Genomic DNA, 24,216 nt, shown 5'->3' with positions numbered 1-24,216 from the left:
TTCGGCCAGTTGAGAAATCGCCCTCTGCAAGTGTGAAGCGACGGAGGAGCAGAAGTAGTGCTCGGAGTAAGAATAAGGTATGTTATAGCGCATTTCCATTGCAGCGGCTAGCCCCGTTTTAACGTCATTTAGCGCCCAGGCCAGGCCAGTTTTTGGGGGCCTTTCCATATAGCGTAGTACCGACTAGTGTGTATTTTACCCCAGTTTTTTCCGGCCCCATAAAATCGTGATTCTATGGCCAGGGACAACGAAGCTGAGTATGCTAAACTAGAGAGGGAATTGCTAGCAAGGGTGGTACTACATGCATACATATAGTATCTTATATCATCTTCCCATTATACACACATGCATTTCCAAACATTTGGACTACCTATGTTGCAAATGTATTATCTTTTCAATTTACACACGGCATCTATTGAACGTCTGTCCGTCCTGGGAGAGGGATCCCTCCTCTGTTGCTCTCCCTGAGGTTTCTACCATGTTCCCTTTAAACTGTGGGTTTTCTTCGGAAGTTTTTCCTTGTACGATGTGAGGGTCTTAGGACAGAGGGTGTCATATTGTCATACTGATATGTATGGCTGAATTCCCCCATCCAATCTCTTCACATTGGTCAAAACTTGTTCCTCTGCTGACGAGTCCGAACTGAAATACTCCACCATGGTTCCGTGTGTTGACAAAGTGAACGCATGGATGACGTCACGACCATCACGTGACTACTGAAAATGGCAAACATGGCGGCGGCCAGACGGAATATACAGGTCTTGATAAAAAAGAGCTATAAAATCATTATTTACCGGGGAATATCGCTGATTTCTTCAGGGTATGGTTTAAACATAACGTTTCACTAAATACTGAAGTTTTGATTAATTATCTAATGAGTGGACCATTCCTTTAAACAACAGACAGTGCAAGACACTATCTCCTGAAGGTGGTTAATTAATAATTATTCACTAATGACTTTTAATTAAACCGACAATTGCAGGCTTATTTTTCTGTAACCATAATGAAATCACAAAAAAACTGTTTCTGTAAGTTATGGGAAGTATTTTGATTGACTTGTATTAGTATTAACTACCTTTTTTGTGTAGAGGAGAAACGGCAGCCAGTCCTCCTCACTGTTCCTTTGTGTTGTCTGACAGTGCTATAATTAAAACAGACACTTTGCCAGGTTTACTCCTGTAATTACTGAGGAAGCGTAGACATGCCCACTCAACCCCCCTGGTAGTGTCGCTATTCATGAGCAGTTCAATTTCCTAACTTTTTTTCTCTTTGTCAGAGGGGGGTCCAATGCTTCAAACTCCTCATTTCAAATTGGTGATGTGAAAATAATAGGCTAATTGATCCTTCACAATGTGCTTTTTTTTTAAACTTGAGGTACTTGCTGGACCGCGAGCTTCACAGTGATTTCAAAGACGGTTTGTCAGGCACCACGAAAACTGCTAAACACTGAGTCTTATTGGGTATCACTGTGAGGAAGAAAAAGTCAGTCAACCTTTTTAAATGTAGTAATGAGCCATTTTGGTTGCGGAACCAATGGATATTGAATGTTCTTGCTATGTTTAGGAACATTTTACTTAGTTTTGAATAGACCTTTTTATTCCTCGTCCAATAAGAAAGCTCCATCTTTAATTTATATGCCAGCTAAAGGGCTTACCTGCTGACATTAAGCTACTGCGAATTCAGTCGGTTTTCAGTAGTGATCTCGGGTAATCGCACCCTGCCATGATCAAAATCCAAATGAGATGGAGATGAAAAAGAAACTGTCTTCAGAGGCGGATAAAAACGAAAATCAAAAATCTTTAAAACCTTTCCTGTCAAAGAAATTCACTAAATGAATGGATAACTTTTTTTGTATAAATAGTTTGAAAATGAACTTTGCCGAGTCATTTTCATGCCAATGGGCGCCCACATTTCCCCCAAATAGTTACATGTTCAAAGGGGTTCTGATCAACGAGGTTTATTGATTTTGAAAGTGCGTATGCAAAACACTGAAAATGGCCAAAGGGGAATATCAATCGGTTTAGGAAGTTCAAAAACCAGAGGCTATGAAAGGTAAAAATGCTTCATGTTTATTCATTAAAACAAAATCCATTGCATAAATTTCTGTCCTTTAAAATATGTTTGACATAGGAAAAAATAAATCAGTTTTAAGAGGCAGTAGAGGAGATTTACGTATACATGTGAAAATATCATGCAAGAAAAGCTAATTGCACTGTACATGAAGTCTTTAAATGTTAATCTTACAATGTTGCATTTATATTTGAAATGATGAAAACCCTGATTCAGGGATTGAATATCAGAAGTATATATATATCCAGCATATGTTTCAATGGTATGGTTTTACAAGACAAACAATTACACAAAACACTTAAACTCAAAATGTGCTTATACAATCAAAATGTACAAATAAACCAAATTATGACATGGAAAAATGTTTTTTAAGCCAATATTTAAAAACTCACTATCCTTATTCAAACGTAAACAAAAGTACTTCATAAGACATCTTGACATACAGTATTTCACAATCTTAATGAGTTTAGTTTCAGTATATTGCTGTAAACACTACTGCAATCTCCATAAATACATTATACAACTTAATGCTTGATTTGATAGAAATCTCATATCTATATATATATATATATTCCAATATTCCTCATAATATAACATGTACATATATTCCTTCCCTTTTAGTTATTCATCAAAGTCCACACTTAAAATATTTCCATTTCAAGTACATGTAAGTTAATGAAAATGAGTAATTGTTATCAGACATATTAAAACAATTCAGACACCTTAAAAGTGCTTTGTGATATCATCGTCGTGCACTTTGAGATATTTCAGCTGAAGCACGGGTGCGTTGTCAAGGACATATTATAAAAAAGTACATCAATTTGGGGGAGCACACTTTGTAATCAATGACAGAAGAAACACAAGGTTATCGCCCTCGGGATAACAAGAACATAGATGTGTCTAAAAGAAAATAAGTCTCTTGGGCAATTGCCTGATTAAAGTGGAATAGAGGTTAAGAAAGATGCTGCTGTACTGGTGAGCCAATACAAAAGAATAAAAGTCATTCTTTCCCCTGATGCTATTATTCCACACTCAGCTGGGAGGCTTTCGCTGCAGTAATTAACTTTGCTTACATGTTGTGAATTCTCGCTTCTCAGTGCTGGATGTGCAGATAGACTGATTGAAAAACTCCCATTAAGGTTCCCATCTTTAAATGATCCAACTCCCGCCATATTTCTACGGAAATATAGCTGATAATCACACTAATATTACACCTGGCAGGAGATAATAGTCGCGGCTTATCGTGGGCAACAAGCGCTAATTGCCATGCCCGGATTAAAAGTTAAAAGAAAATACCGGCTGGAGTACTCAGAAATAATTATGTCGGCAAGGTTAAATTAAATGTAAACACCTCAATCACAGCGGAAAGCAAATGGTACATTTGAGCGGTGAACTAATTAGGGGTGAATTTGTTGTGGTGAGCCCTCAAGATGTTAAGTTCAATGTACCGTACCGTGTTGTTATTTTGTACGGTGGCCGACAGATGCAAAAACACAAATGTGCCAAAACACACAAGAAACGTTTTCACCAACATGAAAACCCAAGCGCATCATTTTCAAAATATTCACCAACTTGACGGAACATGCGCAGCGTTTATGGACGACTTTATAATCGCTGAATGTCAAGATTGTGTTTTGAGCTTCTTGCAGGGGTTTTGATTTGCAGCGTCCCATTAATGCAGTGCTTTTGCGCATGTTCAGTCAAGTTGGTAAATGTTTTCTAAATGCCACACATGTGTTGTCCAGTTGGTAAACATGTTTCTTTATTTGAATGTGATTTACCACATTGGTGTTCTTATAGTTGCATGTTTTGAAGCGTTCCTCCCAATAGATATGTTTTGGGCCGTTGTCCTGTCGTCCGCCATATATTTGCTTGACAAGAATCAAACAAACACATCATTTCTAATATATTAAAATGGTATGTTAGTACCATAAATGGTCCAAAAACACATTTGATATCATATGGAACTGTGAAAATCAACAAATCCTAATAAATGATACGGCTTTGCTGCTTTTCAATAAATTAACCGACAATCGTTAAATCACTATTTAGCTTTCTCGCTTTCTGTCGATGAACTTTTGGACTGCTTGAACTTTGAAGGATTTCTGTGTTTCAACTTTATAATGCACATAATCAGGGAACTCTCTCTCTGTGAATGACATGTCAAAGCAAAGCTTCCACTGAAGAGGAAAAAACATTGTGAACTTTTAATTACGTTTGCCTTCAGGTATCACGACTGAATGACTTTACCATAATGGAGGTCATTTAAATACTGGGAAAGCTTGACTTGGAAATTGACCTTGAAATCAACATTTTGAATGATATATGTTTTTTGTTGGTCAACAAATGCCATATTGTCGAGAAAGAAATAAAAGCATTTAAAAGATTAATTTAGTAGTTTTAATTTGGAAAACTACTAAAAAAATAATTCTTTCCAAACAGGTTTGTACACAAATTTTGCATCCACTTAATTACTTTTACCAAATAATATTCAAATTCTTCATCATTTTTCTCCCCGTCTCATTCTTTGATCAATTCCAGGAGTAAAAAGCTAATTAATCTACTGGCTATCGTAAAGGCCAATCAATATCGACACTAAGTCCCTTCTTAGCCTATTGTTTTTTACAGGCAATATGTAAATATGCAAAATCCAACCACACTCTGCAAGCTTTTTCTTGGGAACTTTTTTCAAAGTCACAGTATTGATATTTACATTACATCAAACCCCTTTTTTCATTTCAATAATGGTCGGATTTTTAAGTGGAAGCTGTTTTCCCATTACCTCTCTAATTAACTGGTTTTCATTGTTCGAGGCAAGGCCATTGGAAAAGTCTTCACATCCATTATAATTCAAAATAAACAATTCATATGCAAGTCACTGTTTTTAATTGTATCGCATTGACAACACCCTCACTGTTTACCCTATCGGGGCTGTATGGAGATACTGCTAATGCAAACCAAACATTTCATACAACAGCATGATGCTTCAAATTGAAAGCTTTTAATTGGAAAAACAAGGGTTGGCATTTATTGTAAAGCAGCCATAGTTAGAGCAAAGTAATTTAGGTGTTGAAAATAAATCTACAAACCAAGGCGATAGGCATTTTCAACCAACAGCTAATTAGCAGATCTCTTTGCTACAAGGACATTTATTGCACATTTTCAGTTCAACTTGTTCTATTTGTATATGGTACAACTGTCAGAAAATGTAATTTCCCTCTGGGATTAAGACATTTTGATTGATTAAGGGACGCCATGAAGTTTAGTGTCTGCCTTAGGGTTAGGGTTAGCCCTGTTAACCCTTGTTGGAAACCCTGTTATCGTAAAAAACCAGGACAGAAATCTCATAATCCATAGTTTGTCTAATCATGCATACATTACTCGCATATAGTGCTCCATGAGGTAACTGGGAATAAAGGTTCAAAGAAAACAAATTGTCACTTCAAACCATCAGCGCCTGAAACATCTGTGTCAAAGATCAACTAACACAACAAACATCAAAAGCGATATATAGCATCATACCTCCAGACCAGGGATGGGCAACTTTGATGGTGGTGGGGGCCACAAAATGGATGTACTGGCCACCAGGGGGCCGCAGATTCACTTGGAACACACACACACAAATTCCATGTATTGTATGTAATTATTAACAAATATACTAAGTCTGACATCTTCATTGACATTTTGTATGACATTGGCATGTTTGTATTGAAAAGGTTATTTAACAGTGGAATAAAACTATTGTAAACTATTGGAAAGCACGGAAAATGTGTGCATTGAGATTAACCATTAAGATGACATTAGTTGTCTAACTTGAACCTAAGACACTTGTAGCCAGTCTCTGCATTCCCCTTATTCCACAATAAGGGGAATGTCAACACAAACACCCGTCGGCCCGCACTCTGCTGTTCCTCAGCGCCGGTATTTGAAATCATGTACGCAGCTCACAACATAACTAGGAGTCTAGTGGACGGTATCAGTACTACAAGTATGAATTACATTGTTTATAAATTAATCTGAGGGCCGCAAAAAGAGGAGGTGGGGGCTGCATGAGGCCTCCGGGCCGCCATTTTCCCATCCCTGCTCCAGACTTATTCGCTTTCTCTATACAAAGCTGAATCGAGCTGTCATTGTGTCAAGAAAACTATTAGAAAAGGAATCGAGAGATGAAATTAACGAATAATATCACAAACAACCACTCACTTGTGTGATGGCAGGATTGAGCCCGGAAGAAAGCCTGAATTTCAATTAACACGCCGCTGAAAAATTCACACAATGCACACGTTGTTGTAAAAACTGTCAAAAGGCAAACTAATTTGTCGTCTGAATGCCACGAGTCTTTGCCTTTGAAATGAGCAGGGCGGCACTCGTACAGTCATTACCACTCTCAGCAAAACTGTACTCTGCCAACACAGAAAGAAGTAAGTGTGTGTGTGTGTGTGTGTGCGTGCGTGCGTGCGTGCGTGCGTGCGTGCGTGCGTGCGTGTACCGACCCCTCATCTCTGATGCCCAAGTGACATACGAGGCTAAACAAATGGAATGGCAGAGGGTTACCTCCATTACCTCCGATCATGTTCTGTAATCTAGTTTAATTGGAAGCTGATTCAACTATTCCTTGAGCTCCGACAGGCACAGAGTGTGCTTCAAACTACACATGAATACAGATAAAATGATCATTAATAATCGATACTGCTTACATAGATATTGTCAAAAGTTGGTATTTCAGGTAGTTCAGTCTGGCTTGGGAACCGAAGAGTCACCGGTACAAGTCCCAGGACAGACCAAATGTGAAGAACGGGCTGCATGGTACAAATACTTATAAGGGCTAAATGTAACTGTGTGCGGTGCGGTCATCATGAACATGTGTGTGACGAATGAAGAGGTATTCATTAGAATCATCCCCTATAAATCAGGTCTGGTTTTTGACTAGTGAGAAGTCTGTTTTTTTCTTTTAGTTACTTCAATAATGTTCACCTGCCACCTCCCAAAGAGTCATCCAGGAACCAACTGAGAGAGTTTCTTTGAGTTCAGAGTCAACCTGGCTCTGAGTGACAAATACATTGACGGGAAAGTGTGTGTCTTTACGGCGCAGTGAGGCTTGGTGCTTGTGAACGACTCAGTGGGTGTGCTTTGTGTTCCTGGGTTACTTCACTGAGCAAGCGTCTGTTGCTGACTTGTTCCTCTCTTCAGGGGGGCTTCGCTCAACGAGAGTCACATTGAACAAGAGAGTAGATTAATCGGAATGCTGACAGATTTATCCAAATGCAGGTCACGGTAAAAAAAGAGATGTGCAACAAGGATCACAACAAGACTCCTACGAAGGAGAAGTATCAACAACGGTCTTAACAACAATTGCATTCAACAAGTCTGAACAGGATTTGCAGTGAACGTTTCTCAACAAGAGTCACACTGAAAAAGAGTGTAAGTGAGAATGAGGCTGACGGGGAAGTCCACATGAGTTAAACTAGAGTCCAAACAAGATGTGTGCTTAAGAAGAGTCTCAACCAGGGTCTGAACAACGAGCACACAGAACTACTTTGAAGGCGTTGCGATGAACGTTTCTCAATAGGAGTTGCGCTGAACAAGAGTATACTCAAGAGTTTTGTGGACAGATAAATGAGTCACATTTTGAAAGAGTTGTTCTGATCGAATGAGACCAAACGAGGCTTTTGCTCAATGAGTCCTAACAAGAGTCGCATTTGAAGTCTCAATGAGCGCCGCTTAACAGTCTAAACGCTGACAGATGAGTCTAAATAAGAGTCGCGCTAACTAAGACTCTTGCTTCACCTCAAATAAGACCTTAGCTGAACGATTCCCACGAGTCACAGTAAAGAGGAGTCTCAAACAACTTACATTTGAATCAGATTGTTCACATTTCTATCTTTGGTGGGTTTTTTGGTCATTATCATTATTTCTTGTTCAACTAATTCGAAGGACACTGCCACCAACTCACTACTTGAAGGACAAAGGAACACTTTTGAATGTGTAGGAATATTAAAAGTAAAATCTGAATAGAGTTTCAACTAGTCTGTCAAAGTTAAAATAAATATTGGTATTTTTCTGGTAAAAATTGAGGAAATTACCATATACTGTATGGTTGTAGAATTTTTCAGAAAAACATGTACTTGCCATCTGAGGGATTTTAAAATGTTTAAATCACATTTAATTTGAATTATTAGTCTCCAGTCTGCAGAATTGCACAGCACTTTGACATTAACAGTTACTCAGTCATTATGGTAAGTTGCCAAGGAAATATGAGCAATATATATTTAGACTTTAGAATTTGACATTTATTTTCTTCAGACAATAAATTGTGTCAAGTTTGAACAGTGGCATCCTGGCATTTACAAATAATTGATTTGCTGCTTGATAATCGTGATAAAAGCATACTTTATTTAAAGCTAATTCCACTAAGTACACAAAATAAGAGAACAATCTGGCAGAATAACATTCAGGTTCTTCCCCGATTGATTCCACTATTAAGGTTTTCATCAAAAGCAGGCAGAAATATTTAAAAAAAAAATATTTATGTCAAAATAAAAAATGCACACATTATTTGATGTATTGCAAGCACAATATTTAGATTTGTGGGCAACAAAGTAGTGCTGACTACAAATCCCCAGAGCATCGCATGGTGGTTTGATGATTTACAGAGTACAATATGTGTACAACTGAAAATGAAATTGTCTTAAAGAAGTGAAACATTGATGTGCAGTAAATGTAGCCTCTATGAATGAGTTTCAATTATAGGATGGATACTCCACCATGCTTTTGTACGCTGTGGAGCTCTGAGTTAATTATTTGGTTGACTAATGTGAAGGCCTTAAGCTAGAGCGGCAAGCAAAACCCAATGTTCATTTTTCTTTCATTGTTGAACAAGAAAAGAGAGCATGAGGCATGAGCGTGATCCTCTCAGCAGGTTTTGGGCAGTGGTGGCAGGTTGTATACCAGGATAGTTGCTAGTTGTATCCCCAGAACTAACAAGAACAGACTGAATCGACATTGGAAAGTAGAGCTTGGCCAGATCAATGGTTTCAAATGCGTTAAATCTTCCGATATCAATATATAACACAGGTTACATAGCACATATACAGTGTGTACCCAATCACACCAGAAATTCATTTGTGCTTCTTACTCTTGAAGAAAGTCAACAATATTCTCGTCTAAGCAGCCTGCTCAGTCAACAAATAATCAAACATGACTCATGGATGTACAAAGATAACTGTTTTCAGTATTGAAGGCTGTCCCTGTTTGTTCTCAGAGTTGATCGATGTCGCACAAAGAAAAAAACTGCTTTGTTGAGCCAGATTAGTAACTTCTATTGATCGGTAGAACAAGGGCTCCAGTGTTTCTTAACCTTGCATCCGAATAAAGGGATCTATAGACAGTAAATGACTGTGCTGTATAAAGAGAACTGGATACAGGTTTTGAGGCAGGGCAGGCACTGTTCATTTCTGCCGAAGTTACTTAGTATGACTCAATGTAAGCCAACAGCAAAAAGCATTTTTAGGCCCGATTGGGTGACTGACACAGAAGTTGTAGAACAACCATTTGGCCACTATAAAAATATGTCTTGACAGGAAGTTGATTATGCCGAAGAAAACGTAATGACAAAGGTTGGTTTACAACTGAACCAATACTATATGTACAATTGGTTTCAAAGCCTGTCATTAACCATGCATCCAGTTGTCTTTATACATCCATGAAGTGAATGAGTTGCAATGTGGGTACCCAAAGACCAGTGGCGAACCGTGTCTATCACAAGTGGACCTTCTGTAGACACACACACACCACCCTCCCCCCCCGGCGTTATAATGTCCGTCTTTTCACTGAATTGTCGTCTTTCTACCCAGAGACCCAGAACAAGATCTGATTGGTTGCTTTCTTTTCTAACACAAAACCACTGAAATGCGTAGTGCATGGTCCGAGAAGGACAAACAAATCAACGTAACACTGTAATATTACAGATCAACAACACAGATACCATTCTCATTTATTCATTTTATATACATTCGATTACATTTTATTTATATAATTAAATCGATTTTTTGTTTTGTTTTATCTGAGTGTTCCAGGGTATTCTCTGAATACCTTGAAGGCCCTGACGGTTCGCCACTGCCAAAGACCAATTATTGTACCCCATTGTTTGCCTAGGGAACTTAATGAGATAATAGAAACTTTAAAATGAATATTAGCCAACGATAAAGATCGGTTTTTTGGGCACTTCCATAATATTTGAAACAAAGTCAGATATGTTGGAGTAAATCCATTTAACATACGCTTTCCCCTTAAATGAATTCATTTGGGTCTTTTGTTGTTATACAGTAAATAGTGATGTGACTGAGCACTCAAATGTTATTTTACTTTCACAATTTGCTTGTAACTCTTAATTTCATTGTAAGTCGATGAAAAAAAAAAGAATGTTGAAAAGTCTGGGACGTGTTCACTACCTGGTTCCACTTAGCAGCACCTCCGTGTTCTCCCATGTGTCAATGACAACAGGTAGGTGAGTGTGAAACAGGCTGGGGCTCATCGAGTGGATGAATTGGCTTTTTGTAAGTCGTAAGAAAAAAAAAAAAGCTAATTTCCCTTTCTGTCCATAAAATAATCAACAAGGACCCTCAAAGTTTACTTGATCTTCTTCAATTACCAAATTAAAGGTCTTGCATCGCTGAACGAAGAGATGCCTGGAGAGAAAAATAAGACTTTTATACACATGGTGAAGATTCCAAAATGCAGTTTCTTAAAAAGGCAAAAGAAAGCAGATAATGATCGAATCCGTATTATCATGAAAGTACCAGTGTAGCAGAATTTCTTATTCTATTTATCTTACTTATTTATTGGCATTTCACAAGCAGCTAATGTTGATCTCAAATGTGATTGATGCCATCAAGAAACGTAATCATGCCCGGCCTGAGTCACTTGATGATAACTGAGATTGTTTTCTCCCTTGTGTGGCCACTGACTCATCCCTGGATGATGAATGCATATCAAACCACACGAAGAAAAACGTGGTGAATCCATCAGCACGGCAAAAAGCTTTCACATTGGCAGGTTGGCAGACTGTCTCAAAAGAAAATGCCAAGAGCGTGATGGTGGACGGTCACAAAGAAAACTAACTTTGTACATCTCTGCATGAAGGGTAGAGGTCTTTTTGTGTCTCTAATTATTTTTCCTGAGACGTGTTTTGTTGAAAACCCTTATATTCTAACTGTGTAACAAAGAAACCAAGCAGAAAACCCCTCTAAACTGCTTTTGTTGTCCTTTTTTTCAATCTGAATTCAATTCGATAAAACCTCACTTTCTGCCGCATGTTTTTTCGTCATCTCTTGATGGAAAAAGTGAAAGGACACACCAGGTGAGAGGAGCCGTAGGCGGGCGATGTCAGAACAGAACAGTGTCTGGTTCGGATTCAGCGGAGCGACTGCTTTGATGCCCCAGGAGTGCCTTAGTGGAGCACTGCATTTTGGGAAGGAACGTTGCAGGCTTCAGTATCTTCAACGGAGGGAGAAGGTCTGCGGGTAAAGAGAAATTATCTTTGAGTTCTCCTGATGTGATTTTAATAAATATGTGCATCTTGTTAAGATGCCTGAAATCCCACAGATGAATACTCTCAGAGGTTAAGGGTTGAATATTCAATACTTGCTTCTGAAATGTTGGTTAGCTTGCAAGGTTAATTCAAAAGAGTGAAAACATGTCAGACCTTTGTGGTAATGTATTCTTTAAGCCCAGTTACAAATGTCACCTGGATCAGATAAAACATTGCTAAGTGTTTCAGTAATGGCCTGATAATTGTTCTCTCTACTAAGCATGCCACACTACGACTAAAAGCCACATAATTAAAGTCTACTGGTCTTGCATACAAAAACACAACAAAATCATGGCATTTCGATGGTTAATGGTTGAAGGGATACTTTCTACCGTACATACTTTTTTTTTCATGTTAATCACACACTTTTATGCCTTACGGTACTTTGCCATGGTGTATTTTTAAACTGCCACACCTGTAGCGGCCGTGTTTCCCCCCAAATAAACTATTTCATTGGATATCTTTCTATCTTGAGATGAGGGACTTGTGTTATGGTATTTATGATGTATTTGTTTAGGCTATCTGGAAAGCAAAGTGCCTTTCTAGCACATTTCATTTCCTAAATCTTCTTCATCCACTAAGAAACATGTCATCCTCTAAGATTAAACGCGGAGGATTTGCCACAACTGAAGACACCGTTTAGATGAATAGATATTAAATCCATATCCATCACCCAGCATATCATTTAGTTTCACTTACAGCATTGATTTATGAAGTAGACATATTTAGGTATTTCTCACCAGTGTTCATACAAAAACATAACCTGCATATTATCGACGAGAAAATCAAAATTCCTCACCCTCGTGGTCTCCAGGCTGAGAGCAGAAATCAGAAGCATCCCACTCGTAATTCTCATCAACTGAGGCTTTTCTCCTGGAGAGGTCACAAAACAACACTTCATATATAAACACAGCTGGGGTGTTTACTGCAGGCATGGATGAACCCTTTAAAATGCAGCATATGAATGGCAAAAATCTCTCTAAAAATAAAACTATAAAACAGTGTTTATATGCATATAATTTAGTCTGTTCGTTAATTAATAACGTTTTATATTGTTGTGAAATTCCTTTAATCTTTATTTCTAACATAAATTGACACTTGTTCAACCATAACTTTTATAATTACATTTGACACCAACTACAGAACAATTCTAACAAAAACGATTAAGTCAGTTTCTTTGTAAATCTGTTGAAAATGACCGTGGGTTAGTGAATTGAAACATGAAAACAACAAAGCGCTGTCTTTGTGTCCTTTTGTCAAAGGACAAATGCAGCGCTACAAGCATTAACCCCAACATTGTCATTGTTCTGGATACCTTTGGTTCAGCTCCAGTATGTGACTGTCCTCTGCGTGCACCCGGCCCTCCTGTATGGTCTCAGGTGAGCTGGGGAGGGTTGGTGAAAGCTGACAGAGGGAAAGACGTCTGTTAGCCGGCTCCATGCTGCCTCGTCCGCTACTTGCGTAACTGCTGTAGCTTCCTCCTGAGTCTGGCCCACCTTCATAGCCCCCAGCCTCCACTTCCAGTGCCTCTTGATAATTATCAACAGGCGGTAAGCATCTGGACGCCTCCTTCATCGCCTCCAAGGAACCCTCTGTGTCCTTAATGGCCTCCTGGTAGTCCATAGGCCATTTGGCAGGAAATATGGACGCCGCTCTTCTTGGCTCGTAGTGGTGAGGCACGTCTGCTCTGCTCCTTGGAGATAAAGCGTCCTCAGCAGGAGGTGACTGGCGGGCAGCTTGGGTAGCAGAAGGAGAATTATTAGGAGATATGGAGATCTTCCTGATCGTAGAGCTCTGGGGTTTCGAGAACAGAGTGTCTGGCCGACAGGAAGACGCATCAGAACAGTTCTCTTGGCTGAGAGAGTCTACCCACGCATCGGGAGTCAGGAACCTGCTCTCTTTACGTCTCCGTGAGTCAAGGCTCTGACTCCGCCTCTTAGAGTCCAAGAGTTTGGAGCGTTGGGCCGCATCTCTCCAGGGTTCTGGAGTTCGCGGAGAAGCCCTGATTGTACCGTCCACAAAAGAAGGACTGCGGCAGGTAAAGCTCCTACTCGCATCTTCGTGCCGACTTCTATGAGTCAGGGAGTGCCCTCTCTGCACGTGAGATGCGATTCTTTCGTGCAGCATGGGCTTTGCAGGCCGCATCACACACAGTTCCAACTCTGGCTCATCCACACTCATCTCCACACACACTTCTTCACGATCGGGCTCGGGTAATTCTACCTCTGCTTCTGAAGGGTCTGGCACCCCGTCGAGAACCAAATGACATTTTTCTGTATATTTGCTGCAATGGAAAGATGGTGTTGAAAAGCTTCCATGGCTGAGATTGTTCCGTCTCCCTGCCTCAGAGCATGAATCATTCGTTTGCATTTCTAAGACTGTGGATTGTGGTGAATATGCACAGCCCTCGGGTGCTGCCTCAACACTTTCATGTCTCTTGTGCTTTGAGGAGAGAAGTGGGAGAGTTAATCTGCCTTTGGAAAGAGTGCCTGCCTCCTCAGACCAAAGGGGGGCCTGTTTGGGGAAGGGTGGAGCAGCGCGACGGTTTCCGGATTGAAAACAAGAGGGATTCCCGGGGGAAGACGTTCTGAAACAAGTCTGGGTCAGATGAGGAGGAGGAGAGACAAGTTGACGGGGGTCCCACTGCACAGAGGATGAAGAGAAAGGGCTCTGTGGCAGAGCAAACCTGTCTTTGCCGCCCTGGGGGTATCTGTGGGGCAAGGTGCTGCTCTTATATTCCCACAGAAGTTCATTACCATCCGCCTCTATCCCTTCCACATCCGAATACTCCCTCTTCATCTCTCTCATGGAGCCTCTTTCCAGCGTGTACCTCTGGAGCTCCATCTCCAGCCCCTCTCTCTCCTGAGCCAGCTTCAAGCAGCGACTCAAGTTCCCTCTCTCGCGATCGTGCTCCATTTGGAGAACCAGAGAACTGGCGGTGGTCGTTGGCTGACCGAAGCCTTTTCGGATATGCGGGAGAACTGGAAACGTGGGAGTTACTCGTCTTTCTTGATGAGAAATGGTGGCCAAACTACTGCTTGAGCACAGGCTGCTTAAGTCGGGATCGGGGGTATAACGGTGATGATTGGGAAGGCTCTTGGACATTTCGTACATTTGGTTTGCAGGATTAGCTTGTGCTGGTGCAAAAGGCGGGAGGTCAACAGAGAGCACAAACGCTGGCCGCTTCCTATCTTCCCTCTCCGAGTGCAGCGACAAAGACCGTCGGACTTTAGTTTGGTCGTAACTTCTTCTTTTCTGGTCGTGAATGTTCGCTGCGTCATTGTCGTACGATAGGAGTGCAAAACGGCCATCTGGACCGCGAGAGATCATCTCGATTGGCGGAGAAACGGGAAAAGAATGTGTCTGAGTCAGGCGGCCTCGGGTGTAGTTGGACTGGAATTGCTTCTGCTGATGATGATTCTCAGAGCTAAAGGAGGAACTGTCAGTCTGCGAGAAGGACGAGGAGGTGGTGGGATACAGGATGTTGGCCGGGAGTAGGCTTTTCTTCAACACACTGTCTGGACTGCCAGTGCCTGAAGTCTTTCTGTGGGAGAGAGAAAGAGGTGGAGGGAGGGGTGAAAGAAATGGTTTTTTGGGGAAAAAACGGAGGAGTAAGAGGGAGAGAAATAGCGAGCGTGAAAAATAAGATTGAGTGAAAGAGGGGGCGGGAGAGATGTAGACAGAGCGAGACCAAAACAGCAGCAGCAGCAATAGATGACGATGAAGAAGAAAAATATCTGAAAAAGAAAATCACTTAAAGTGGTGGCATTTTCAACATTTTGTTTCTAGGGGAAGCAGAGGGAAAGGTCAATGGGAGACGTTATAATGAAATGATAAAGGAGTACTTACATTGATGGGGGGCATTTATAAATGGCAGAAGGGGGCTCTGAAAGGGAAGGAGAGGGGTGAGATGACTCATTAAGATGCATCCACACTGACCATGAAGTAAAAACACAATCATTCCTTATAAGAGCACATTAAAAAGGACCGGAGGCCCCGAGGCTTGACCAAAAAGTTAATTACACTCACATTTATCAGCCTCTAATGAGAAATTACCCTAATAAGCAAGTAATGTAAATGACATCGATAACTTTGTTAACTGGATGGACGAGCCGGGACAGGAGGAGCGCCAAAATCCATGCACTGGGGTTTGATTTATATAATGGATTGAAAGTGCCTTCAATATTTTATTGAATAAATGATGATATTCATGATGCAGTTCATCAAAGTGAGTGTCTGCTGAGTCTCTGGGGCGGGGTGGGGGGGCATTTTACCATCCTTCTTCTTTCTGCGCCGGGCGTCCCTCTTGTGGCTGATGAAGCAGGCGGACCCCAGCAGCAAGACGAGTGCCAAACACATGAAGCCCACCCCCCCCAGCACGCCGGCCAGAAGAGGCTCCGGGACGTACTCTAGGAGCTGGGATGTGGCGGGGTAGATCTCCATCCCTGTGGACATTTCATCAGGGATAGTGTTAGAGAAAAAGTCAAAGCAAGCCAAGTGTTACTGTAGTGTCAGCAAATAATGTGAACGAAATACAAACTCATTCAATTAAAGCTGTTGATGGCTGTAGTAGTAGTAGTGGATAATAAGACAATACAAATGAGTAAGATGCCAAGATATAATTATTCCCTTTCATAAAATATATTATCTCTTATTTAATAACATTCCATAAAATGTTAATGAAAGCAATAACTATAAGTTAAAAGTGCAGATATATTTATTGCCATTATAAAATATATATATTTAAAAATACATTTATTTAATTTATAATTGTTAATGTTATTAAATTAAATGTATTAAAGAATACATATTTCAGTATACATGTTTAGGCATCTTAGGTTTTGCTCAAATAAAAAAGTAAATTATTTAACATTGTTAACATAACAAAACTTTACATTGATCCAAATATCATTAATTGATAATCTAGACATTATTTAAATTATTTTTAAGAGTACACATATATTTTTAGAATCTTTTTTTTCAAATCCTCAACATCAAAAACAAAGACAAAGAAATTAAACATTGCATTTAGTTTGGCATTTCTAGTTTTAATTTAATCGAATCACCAATCTACATACATGATAACCATTATCAGCTGATCCTAAATCGAGTGAGAGTTATGTTAAACAGTAATCAAACCATGTCTCAGATTGTTGTTAAACTCCTCCTGCAGAACCAGTGGGAATTGTAAATGCCTAAGTTTGATATCTCAGTAGCATATCTAATGAAACATTCATTTCACATTCACATAAGAAACAGAAAAGACCAGCACATTCCCTCCCTAACTCTATTTAGAAGTTATTAGTGGAGTTATTTCTATCATTCAGGCCTCTAATGGGCAGCATTCCCCTGGAGGCTTGCTCTAATTTCGGTCCAACGCTGGTAACAAAGGGGGGAAATAAAGAAAAAGAGAGACAAGAATTGGAAAAGTAGACTGAGAGAGGAGGATGGGATTGAAACTGAGGGGTGGGGTGAGAATGCGAAGGGGGCAAGGTTGCTTTCGAACACCTACCCATGGTGGAGACATTGACTGATGGACTGGGCTCGCTCAGCAACTCCCCGCGACGAGATAGCAGCCGCAGCTCGTACACACAGTCCTGAGAGAGACACACACACACACACACACACACACACACACACACACACACACACACACACACACACACACACACACACACACACACACACACACACACACACACACACACACACACACACACACACACACACACACACACACACACACACACACACACACACACACACACACACACACACACACACACACACACACACAGTGGGGAGGACAGAGGATGAAACCACACTTTGTCAACACGGGGACTATGCCTGCAATGCTAATGAAGTTCATTTGAATTCGTGTAGGCCTATATACGAGAGAAAAAAAGAAGGCAGGGAGAAGAAACGGCAGCGGAGGCATATTGAAAGATGACAGAGAAGTGATGGCTGCCATGTCGTCTGCATAATTGAGAGTCTACAAAAATAAAAAAGGCATGATGTACTGTACAGCCTATAAAAACAAATCTCCAAGGCATTCAACAAGTGGCGTGGACTGATTAGTCTCAGGGGGAACGGTGCGACCGGCTTGTTACCTTGAGCAGACCCGGAACGACTATCTCGCTAACGTTGGCGTCGATGTCCTCGTCCAAGTAGAACCACTCGCCTTGTCCGATGCGTGATTGGAGGAGGAACCCTGTGATCGGAGGTTGAGGAAGGGACCATCTCAGCACGACACCTGCTGAGCTCTGATTAGCTGTCAGCGACGCGGGGGGCTTCAGTTTGCTTCTCAACAGCGGAGGATCTGATGCAGGAGAAGAAAAAAACCTTCAGTTGGTCAGCCAGATATATATACACTCGGGCTGGAAAATGTAATTACTGTGGAGGAAATTGCTACTGCCACATATGTTCCACCTTGAGAGTATGAGAGGAGTAGGGTTGGGGCTGATGTTAGTTATTTAGAGTCTGTTATGTGATGTTTGAGCCACAATAACCTCAACATGAATATTTGATAGCAGCCTTTGGTTGAGTATGGCACAGACATGCAAAAGGCCATGTCTCAAACATAGGAACAAAACACTGGTATTTAGCCTCTTTCTGGCCGTTGTAATTGTGGGTCTCAATCATTTAATTTAGTCTCTTCTGTAGTTTCTTTATGTCTCTTTAAAGTGGTGTTGTGTCTCTTGGAAGTCGCTTTGTGTCTTTTCGAAGTCGTCTTTTGTCTCTGTTGTGATTGTTGTTGTTTTGTGTCTTTTTCTAGTTGATTTTTGTCTCTTTGAAGTGGTTTTGTGTATATTTGAAGGCGGGTTATTTTTTCTCTCTTTTCATATTTTTCATTGGTTTTTGTAGCCGTTTTGCATCTCTGTAGTTTTGGTGTGGGCAGTTCTTAGTGGTCTTTACATATATACATATATATCATTACTACTATTATTATTATAAATACACACTATTATTATTATTTATTACATTACAGATTTGATTTTTTTACTCCTGGAAATAATTACTGCACTTTATTCTATATTCCTAAGTATGTATGCTGCGTGTATTTTGTTGTCTTATGTTGTGATGTTTTGTTTTTGTTTTGATGGCACCCTTGAAAGGGAGAAGCATTTATCTCATTGTACATGTATAATGACATTAAACTATTCTATTCTATTTTACGTTTCTTCGGTGGTCATTTTGAGTCTCTTATCTGTCAGAATGTGTCTCTGAGTAATATTTCATTGAAAGTCAGAGGGAGGCCTAACACTTTAGCCTGTGCCAGATAGGCCTGTCATACCACGATACAATCACAAAACTTGATAAGCTCTAAATAAAGATGACTTATTGTGTTTTATTTTGGGGGTTCCAACAACTAAACTTAACAAGATCAGCTCGATTATTTCCAAACTATGGCCCTATTCCTTTCTGGAAAAACATTTTTATTTTGCGTGGGTTGCATCTTCAAAGTTTTTTCCCTGACCTCCCAGGATATTATCTCTCGGTCGGGAAACACACTTTGTTCCCAGCGGCAACATTCTTCAAACTTTGGCATCCACTGCCCTGGCAGACTCTGAACAAACATTTCAAACAGTGCAAACATTTGATCACCCCTGGAAGTCTGTCGACATCTGTAAGATCAGAAATAAACCTTTGAAGATACAATCCACTTCAGGATGACAAATAAAACAGCTACACCCGACATATGAGAGGTTGTATTTGGTCACAGCCCTGGCTTAGAGGCAGTTGCAAACATGGCGTGACAGTGTCAACATGCAAATATATGGCGTGAATAATGTTGTACCGTGTTCACCATCTTACTTGGTAAGTTAAGCATGTTAGCATGTCTTTACCCCAGACCTATATGTTCCCAGGGTTAGTTACTATTTTCCCAAAGCTCATGGCCTTTTTGAAAATAACTTATATTCTCAGCCATGTTTTCTCCCAAGGCAACATTTTTAATGTACGTTTCAATGGATCACTATTTTGATTTCCCACACCCTCAGCTTTGAGTCTAGTAATGTTATACCCACATTTTTTGCCAAGACCATTTGCTTGACTTTAAGCCTTGATATGTCCACACTTGAGTCAATGCAGTTTGACACTATCCATTTGAATCAACCATCTCTATTCGTCCATTTGTAATTTAAAATGGGAAGACAAACCTCTTATACTAAGGAACATAGGAATGACCCCAGTGCTAGCATATGCTAATAGTCAGGAAACGGGAAATGGTCAGGAAAGCGGTAAAAGGGACCCGCTGAGAGAATTCTGGGAAATTCTTTAGTTTTGAAGATGTTTGGTCTTTAAATATTTGTTGCTGTAAATCATCAACTGTATGTAAATGTGTCCTTAGAGGGATAGGAGTGTCTATACCAAAATGTCATGGCAATCCATTCAATAGCTGTTGGGAGATTTCAGTTTGGACCAACAATGCAACATCCCAAAACATATGTTTAGGTTTGTGTTCGTAATGCTATTTGACCAAATGATGTTAAGATGTCAAGATAACTTAAATTAACCAAAAAGTTGTAATTGCAGAGTGGTAATAATGATCTTTATCTGGGTACAGACACCAGGTTTTATCTTAAAATACAGCACAGGATATTAACCAAGCTTCCTGTTGGCCTTTGGGCAAGTTACTCAGGTATTCAACTTTAATTAGCTACAGTTGATATAATCTGCTGGCAGCGTTTGGCCTCACAACCGGCAAAACTGATGGTCAGCACTGGGTAAAAATGAACAGCCTGAATATTCTGGGGGTTGTTACTAATAACAAGGATAAATATAAGACCTGATAAGAGATGTCTAAGCTCAGTGAGCATTTTTCAAATCTGCAACTGGCATATAATCCTCGGATTTAGAGGAAACTGCAGAATGATACTGACCCAAGGTCCGCATGGTGGTTATCTCGCTGAACGGTCCTGTTCCCATCTTATTCTGGGAAAGGAGGCTGAACTGGTATTCTGTGGCAGGAGACAGGCCCGTCACATGCAGACTGCTGCCAGAAGACGGGGGCACAGGCACAGAGAACCAGACCTTCTTCCCATCATTAACACTCCTCGCTGAAGTCTTTTTCACCCTGCAAAAAGAGAGAACATTTGAGAACAAAAGAGCGGCGGGGAATTCTGGCGGTCTGGTTTTATGAAACATGACAGAAAGTAGGTTTCATTAATCATTCATACTCATCATCAGCTTCAGATTTCAGGGCGAAGACAGCCCTGATGTGTCCCTGCTGTTCCACAAAGAGCTGGCAACTTAAATTATGGGGAGTTTTATGTTCCTGAGGATTCGGATGTCTCGTTTATACGGAGCAAATGACTTGACCCAGAGGCTAAAATAAAATCTATTCACCTTTAGAAAATTATTAATATCAGTCTGAAAGCTAAAGCTTTTGAAGATGAAGGCTTATATAGAAGTTCAGTTCTTTTATGAGAAAATAGAAAAGGCTAGAGTGAAACTCAGGTTAACCTGTGGGTGATTGACTGGTCATTATTTCTTAGGCAATTTATGTTACTGCAGGTTATAGTCATAAAGCAAAGAACAAGGACAAGGATTTGTTTACACGTGAAATGTGTTGGTGTTTTTTCTCTTCTGCGTTAAAAGGTGGGGTAGGTCATTCACTTCAGAAACACTTTGTTATATTCCATGGAATGCTCTTAACATCCGATAGCAATGAATATATTAAATGCTTTGACAATAAATACATAAAAAAATGTCATCTGTGGAAGCCATAGTACTGTAAAAAGCTAGACCAATTATTTTCACCGGCCCGGCTAAAGTAACTGGATGGCCTACCTGCCTGTCAGCCTTCCATCTGTGCACAAACTTATCTCGTGCCCTCATTGGTCATGTGCACGTTTGTGTGTGTTGGAGGAGGGGCTCTGTAAGGAAGTCTGAAGGAAGGGGCAGTTTTTTTTCGGCTGCGTACTTTCAAATTCTAGCGCACTCGAGCTGGTGTCTCCATTCTTACCTACCCTACCTTCAATCGATATAAGTACATGGTGTATTTTCAAAAAAGCTCTGCTACCATTTTTAGCCTCAATGAGAAAAACTGCCATTGAAATGTTAAAGGGAAAATGCTCACAATATATCTTCTTCGCGTTATTACAGCACAGAAAAAGCGCAAGTGTTGTTTTTCTCCATAAAAAGGGATTTTTTCTTTGCACTTTGACTTTTCTCTCATAATATATGGTATTAACATGTCAGGCTGGCAGAGCGAGAGGAGACTTGAGAGGGCTGTTTATACTGATTGGCTGAAATTATATTTATTTCAATTCTGAGGCGATGACCCAGTTCAGGGATTAAGATAGCTCATCTTTATCTGATGTCGTGCTCCAAGGTTACAATGTGATTAAGATGGGCATTAGGTGAAATGTTGTGTCATCGTCGTCAAATCTGCAGTTCAGTGAATCCTCTTCAAAGAGGCCCTATCATGCTTTTCAGGGGTTTTCCATTTCCTGTAGTGTTTTATACAGGTTTGTACTGTATGCATGTAAATGGTCTACAAAGTTTAAAATCCCAAAGTTGTTTCAAGAGTGTGTTTCCCTCCCTCCCTGAAACGCCTCCCTGAAACGCCATTGGACTCCTTTATTGATTTAAATAACATAGTGACATCACTATGTTACACTCGCAATTCTATTGGCTACCATTACAACATATTATACATGATAGGCTTAGGGGCGGGACATCTCTAAGCAGTTGATCAATCACAACAGTGCCATCCAGCTAACCAATCAGAGCAGACTGGACTCTGGTTTCAGACAGAGGGTGAAAAGAGGTGAATGAAGACCTTTTTGAACATTAAAGTATGTAAACATGTCACAGTAGAGGAACAATATGCATATATCAACCTAAAAATGATCATAATAGGACCCTTTTAAGGAAGACATTATAACTGGACTAAGAACATTTCATTGGTGCATTGGCTGCAGTTTTATATTTATTTCCTGTACATACCATGACCTTGACTCACTTTTCATACAACACTGTCATATCAAAACTTAACCTTAAAGCAAACATCCTCAATTATTTCAAAGCTAATAGAATAAGCACGGATTCACATATGTCTTCCGCTTTCTTTTTTCCCCTCAGTCACCTCCTATCGTAGCTAGCATGGCCACTGCATTATGAAACTATGCTCTGCAGCAGCGTTTTTTATTGTAGCTGCCAAGAGGTGATAACGGATAAATGAATTCCTCATCCTCGAGATCAATAGAGTAATACTGGTGCAACCGATGGCTGCCATGGTTACAGCGAGAGAAGAAAGTGGGAGGCTTTACACCCACCAAACTGAAAATGTCTGTGCTGATCCTCCATCAAAGCCTGCCTCCCAGGAAACGTTGGCCTGCCTCACCCCTGGAGAGACGGACAGAGAGGCAGCCGCATGGGGACTGGTGCCTGTAATGGAGGGAACAGTTGAACGTGCCAGCACTTGAAAGCGCTTAAGTTTAGAGCAGGGGTGTCCAAACTACGGCCCGAGGGCCAAAAGCGGCCTGCGGGACAATATGAATCGGCCCTCAGCAAATTCAAAAAGTATAATGGAATACGGCCCACAAATGAAAATTGAGCTTTTCTTGTATTGTACTTATTAAATATATCTGTAAACATATATTACAGAGAGAGTAGTGTTCATGTGTTAACTTAATAGTAAGCCCAATTACATTTGAAAATATGTTCTAACAAATCTAAGTCGATAAGAAAAAAGCCCAATAACTTATATACATAACAAAGTTGAAATATACCCTTCATATTACCTCTTATGATAATCAATCTGGGGCTCCTGTTGTAAGGGATGTGCTGCTAAGACATTAAATGAAACTCTCTGGAGAGCTGTGATGTAGGCTGTTTATTGTTCTTAAATTAAATTCAAGTATCAAGCATAATTTACCTACTTTTGATTGATTTTGCTAACTTATAACTGAACTTATGAGGCAATATACCTCACCTCTAGTGAGCGGCCCAGCCCTTCAAATATGTTTCTGTATGTGGTCCTTGGTGAAAAAAGTTTGGACACCCCTGGTTTAGAGGCCGTCTCTAGATTGCCATCAATAGAGGTTCAAACGGGTATAAAGAAAACAATTTGAAAAAATAACAAAAATGTCCAGTGACCACTAACCGAGGACAAAGACTTGTGTGACAGCTTTCACCGAGGCTACGCGGTTTGTGGCGCTGCACTCCCACGCCCCCTGGTGGTCTTTAGTGACGGGCTGCAGCAGCAGAGAACCGTTGCGTTCAATGGCATAAGATGTGCGACGAATCAAGTCCATCTACAAGAACAGAAAGCATATTTACACATGTAAGAAACTCTATGTCTCAGTAAATACAGTATATCAAATCAAGCCAAATAAATATGTTTAAGATTAACTGAGTTGTCCATTATGTTTCAAGGGAGACTTATTTCCTCAGAGGAAACGGCTGTAGTTTTAAATACGTCAATAATTAAATGATGATTTAATAAACTCCTTGGTTACGTTTAGTAAAAGATCATGGTTTGGCTTAAGTAAGTAGTTTGTTTTCTAAGTTAAGTCAATAAGCAAGTCAATGTTGATTTGTTGTTTCAC

At 40.2% G+C, this 24,216-nt stretch overlaps 1 protein-coding gene across 1 annotated transcript in view; it reads right to left on the bottom strand.

Annotated features, from left to right (window-relative positions):
• Nucleotides 1-2,048: 2,048 nt before the first annotated feature.
• Nucleotides 2,049-24,216, bottom strand: part of igsf9a (immunoglobulin superfamily, member 9a) — a 67,249-nt gene continuing 45,081 nt past the window's right edge. The window contains 10 exon segments of the mRNA XM_034095361.2: nucleotides 2,049-11,585; nucleotides 12,459-12,532; nucleotides 12,975-15,203; nucleotides 15,509-15,545; nucleotides 15,934-16,104; nucleotides 17,172-17,256; nucleotides 17,770-17,978; nucleotides 20,542-20,735; nucleotides 22,942-23,053; nucleotides 23,772-23,922. Coding sequence (XP_033951252.1) covers nucleotides 11,455-11,585; nucleotides 12,459-12,532; nucleotides 12,975-15,203; nucleotides 15,509-15,545; nucleotides 15,934-16,104; nucleotides 17,172-17,256; nucleotides 17,770-17,978; nucleotides 20,542-20,735; nucleotides 22,942-23,053; nucleotides 23,772-23,922 — 3,393 coding nt within the window. The 3' untranslated portion in view covers nucleotides 2,049-11,454.

This window comes from Pseudochaenichthys georgianus, chromosome 12 (assembly GCF_902827115.2).
Source record: "Pseudochaenichthys georgianus chromosome 12, fPseGeo1.2, whole genome shotgun sequence".
Taxonomy (NCBI): Eukaryota; Metazoa; Chordata; class Actinopteri; order Perciformes; family Channichthyidae; genus Pseudochaenichthys; species Pseudochaenichthys georgianus.
This window is presented reverse-complemented; position numbering and strand designations above follow the sequence as displayed.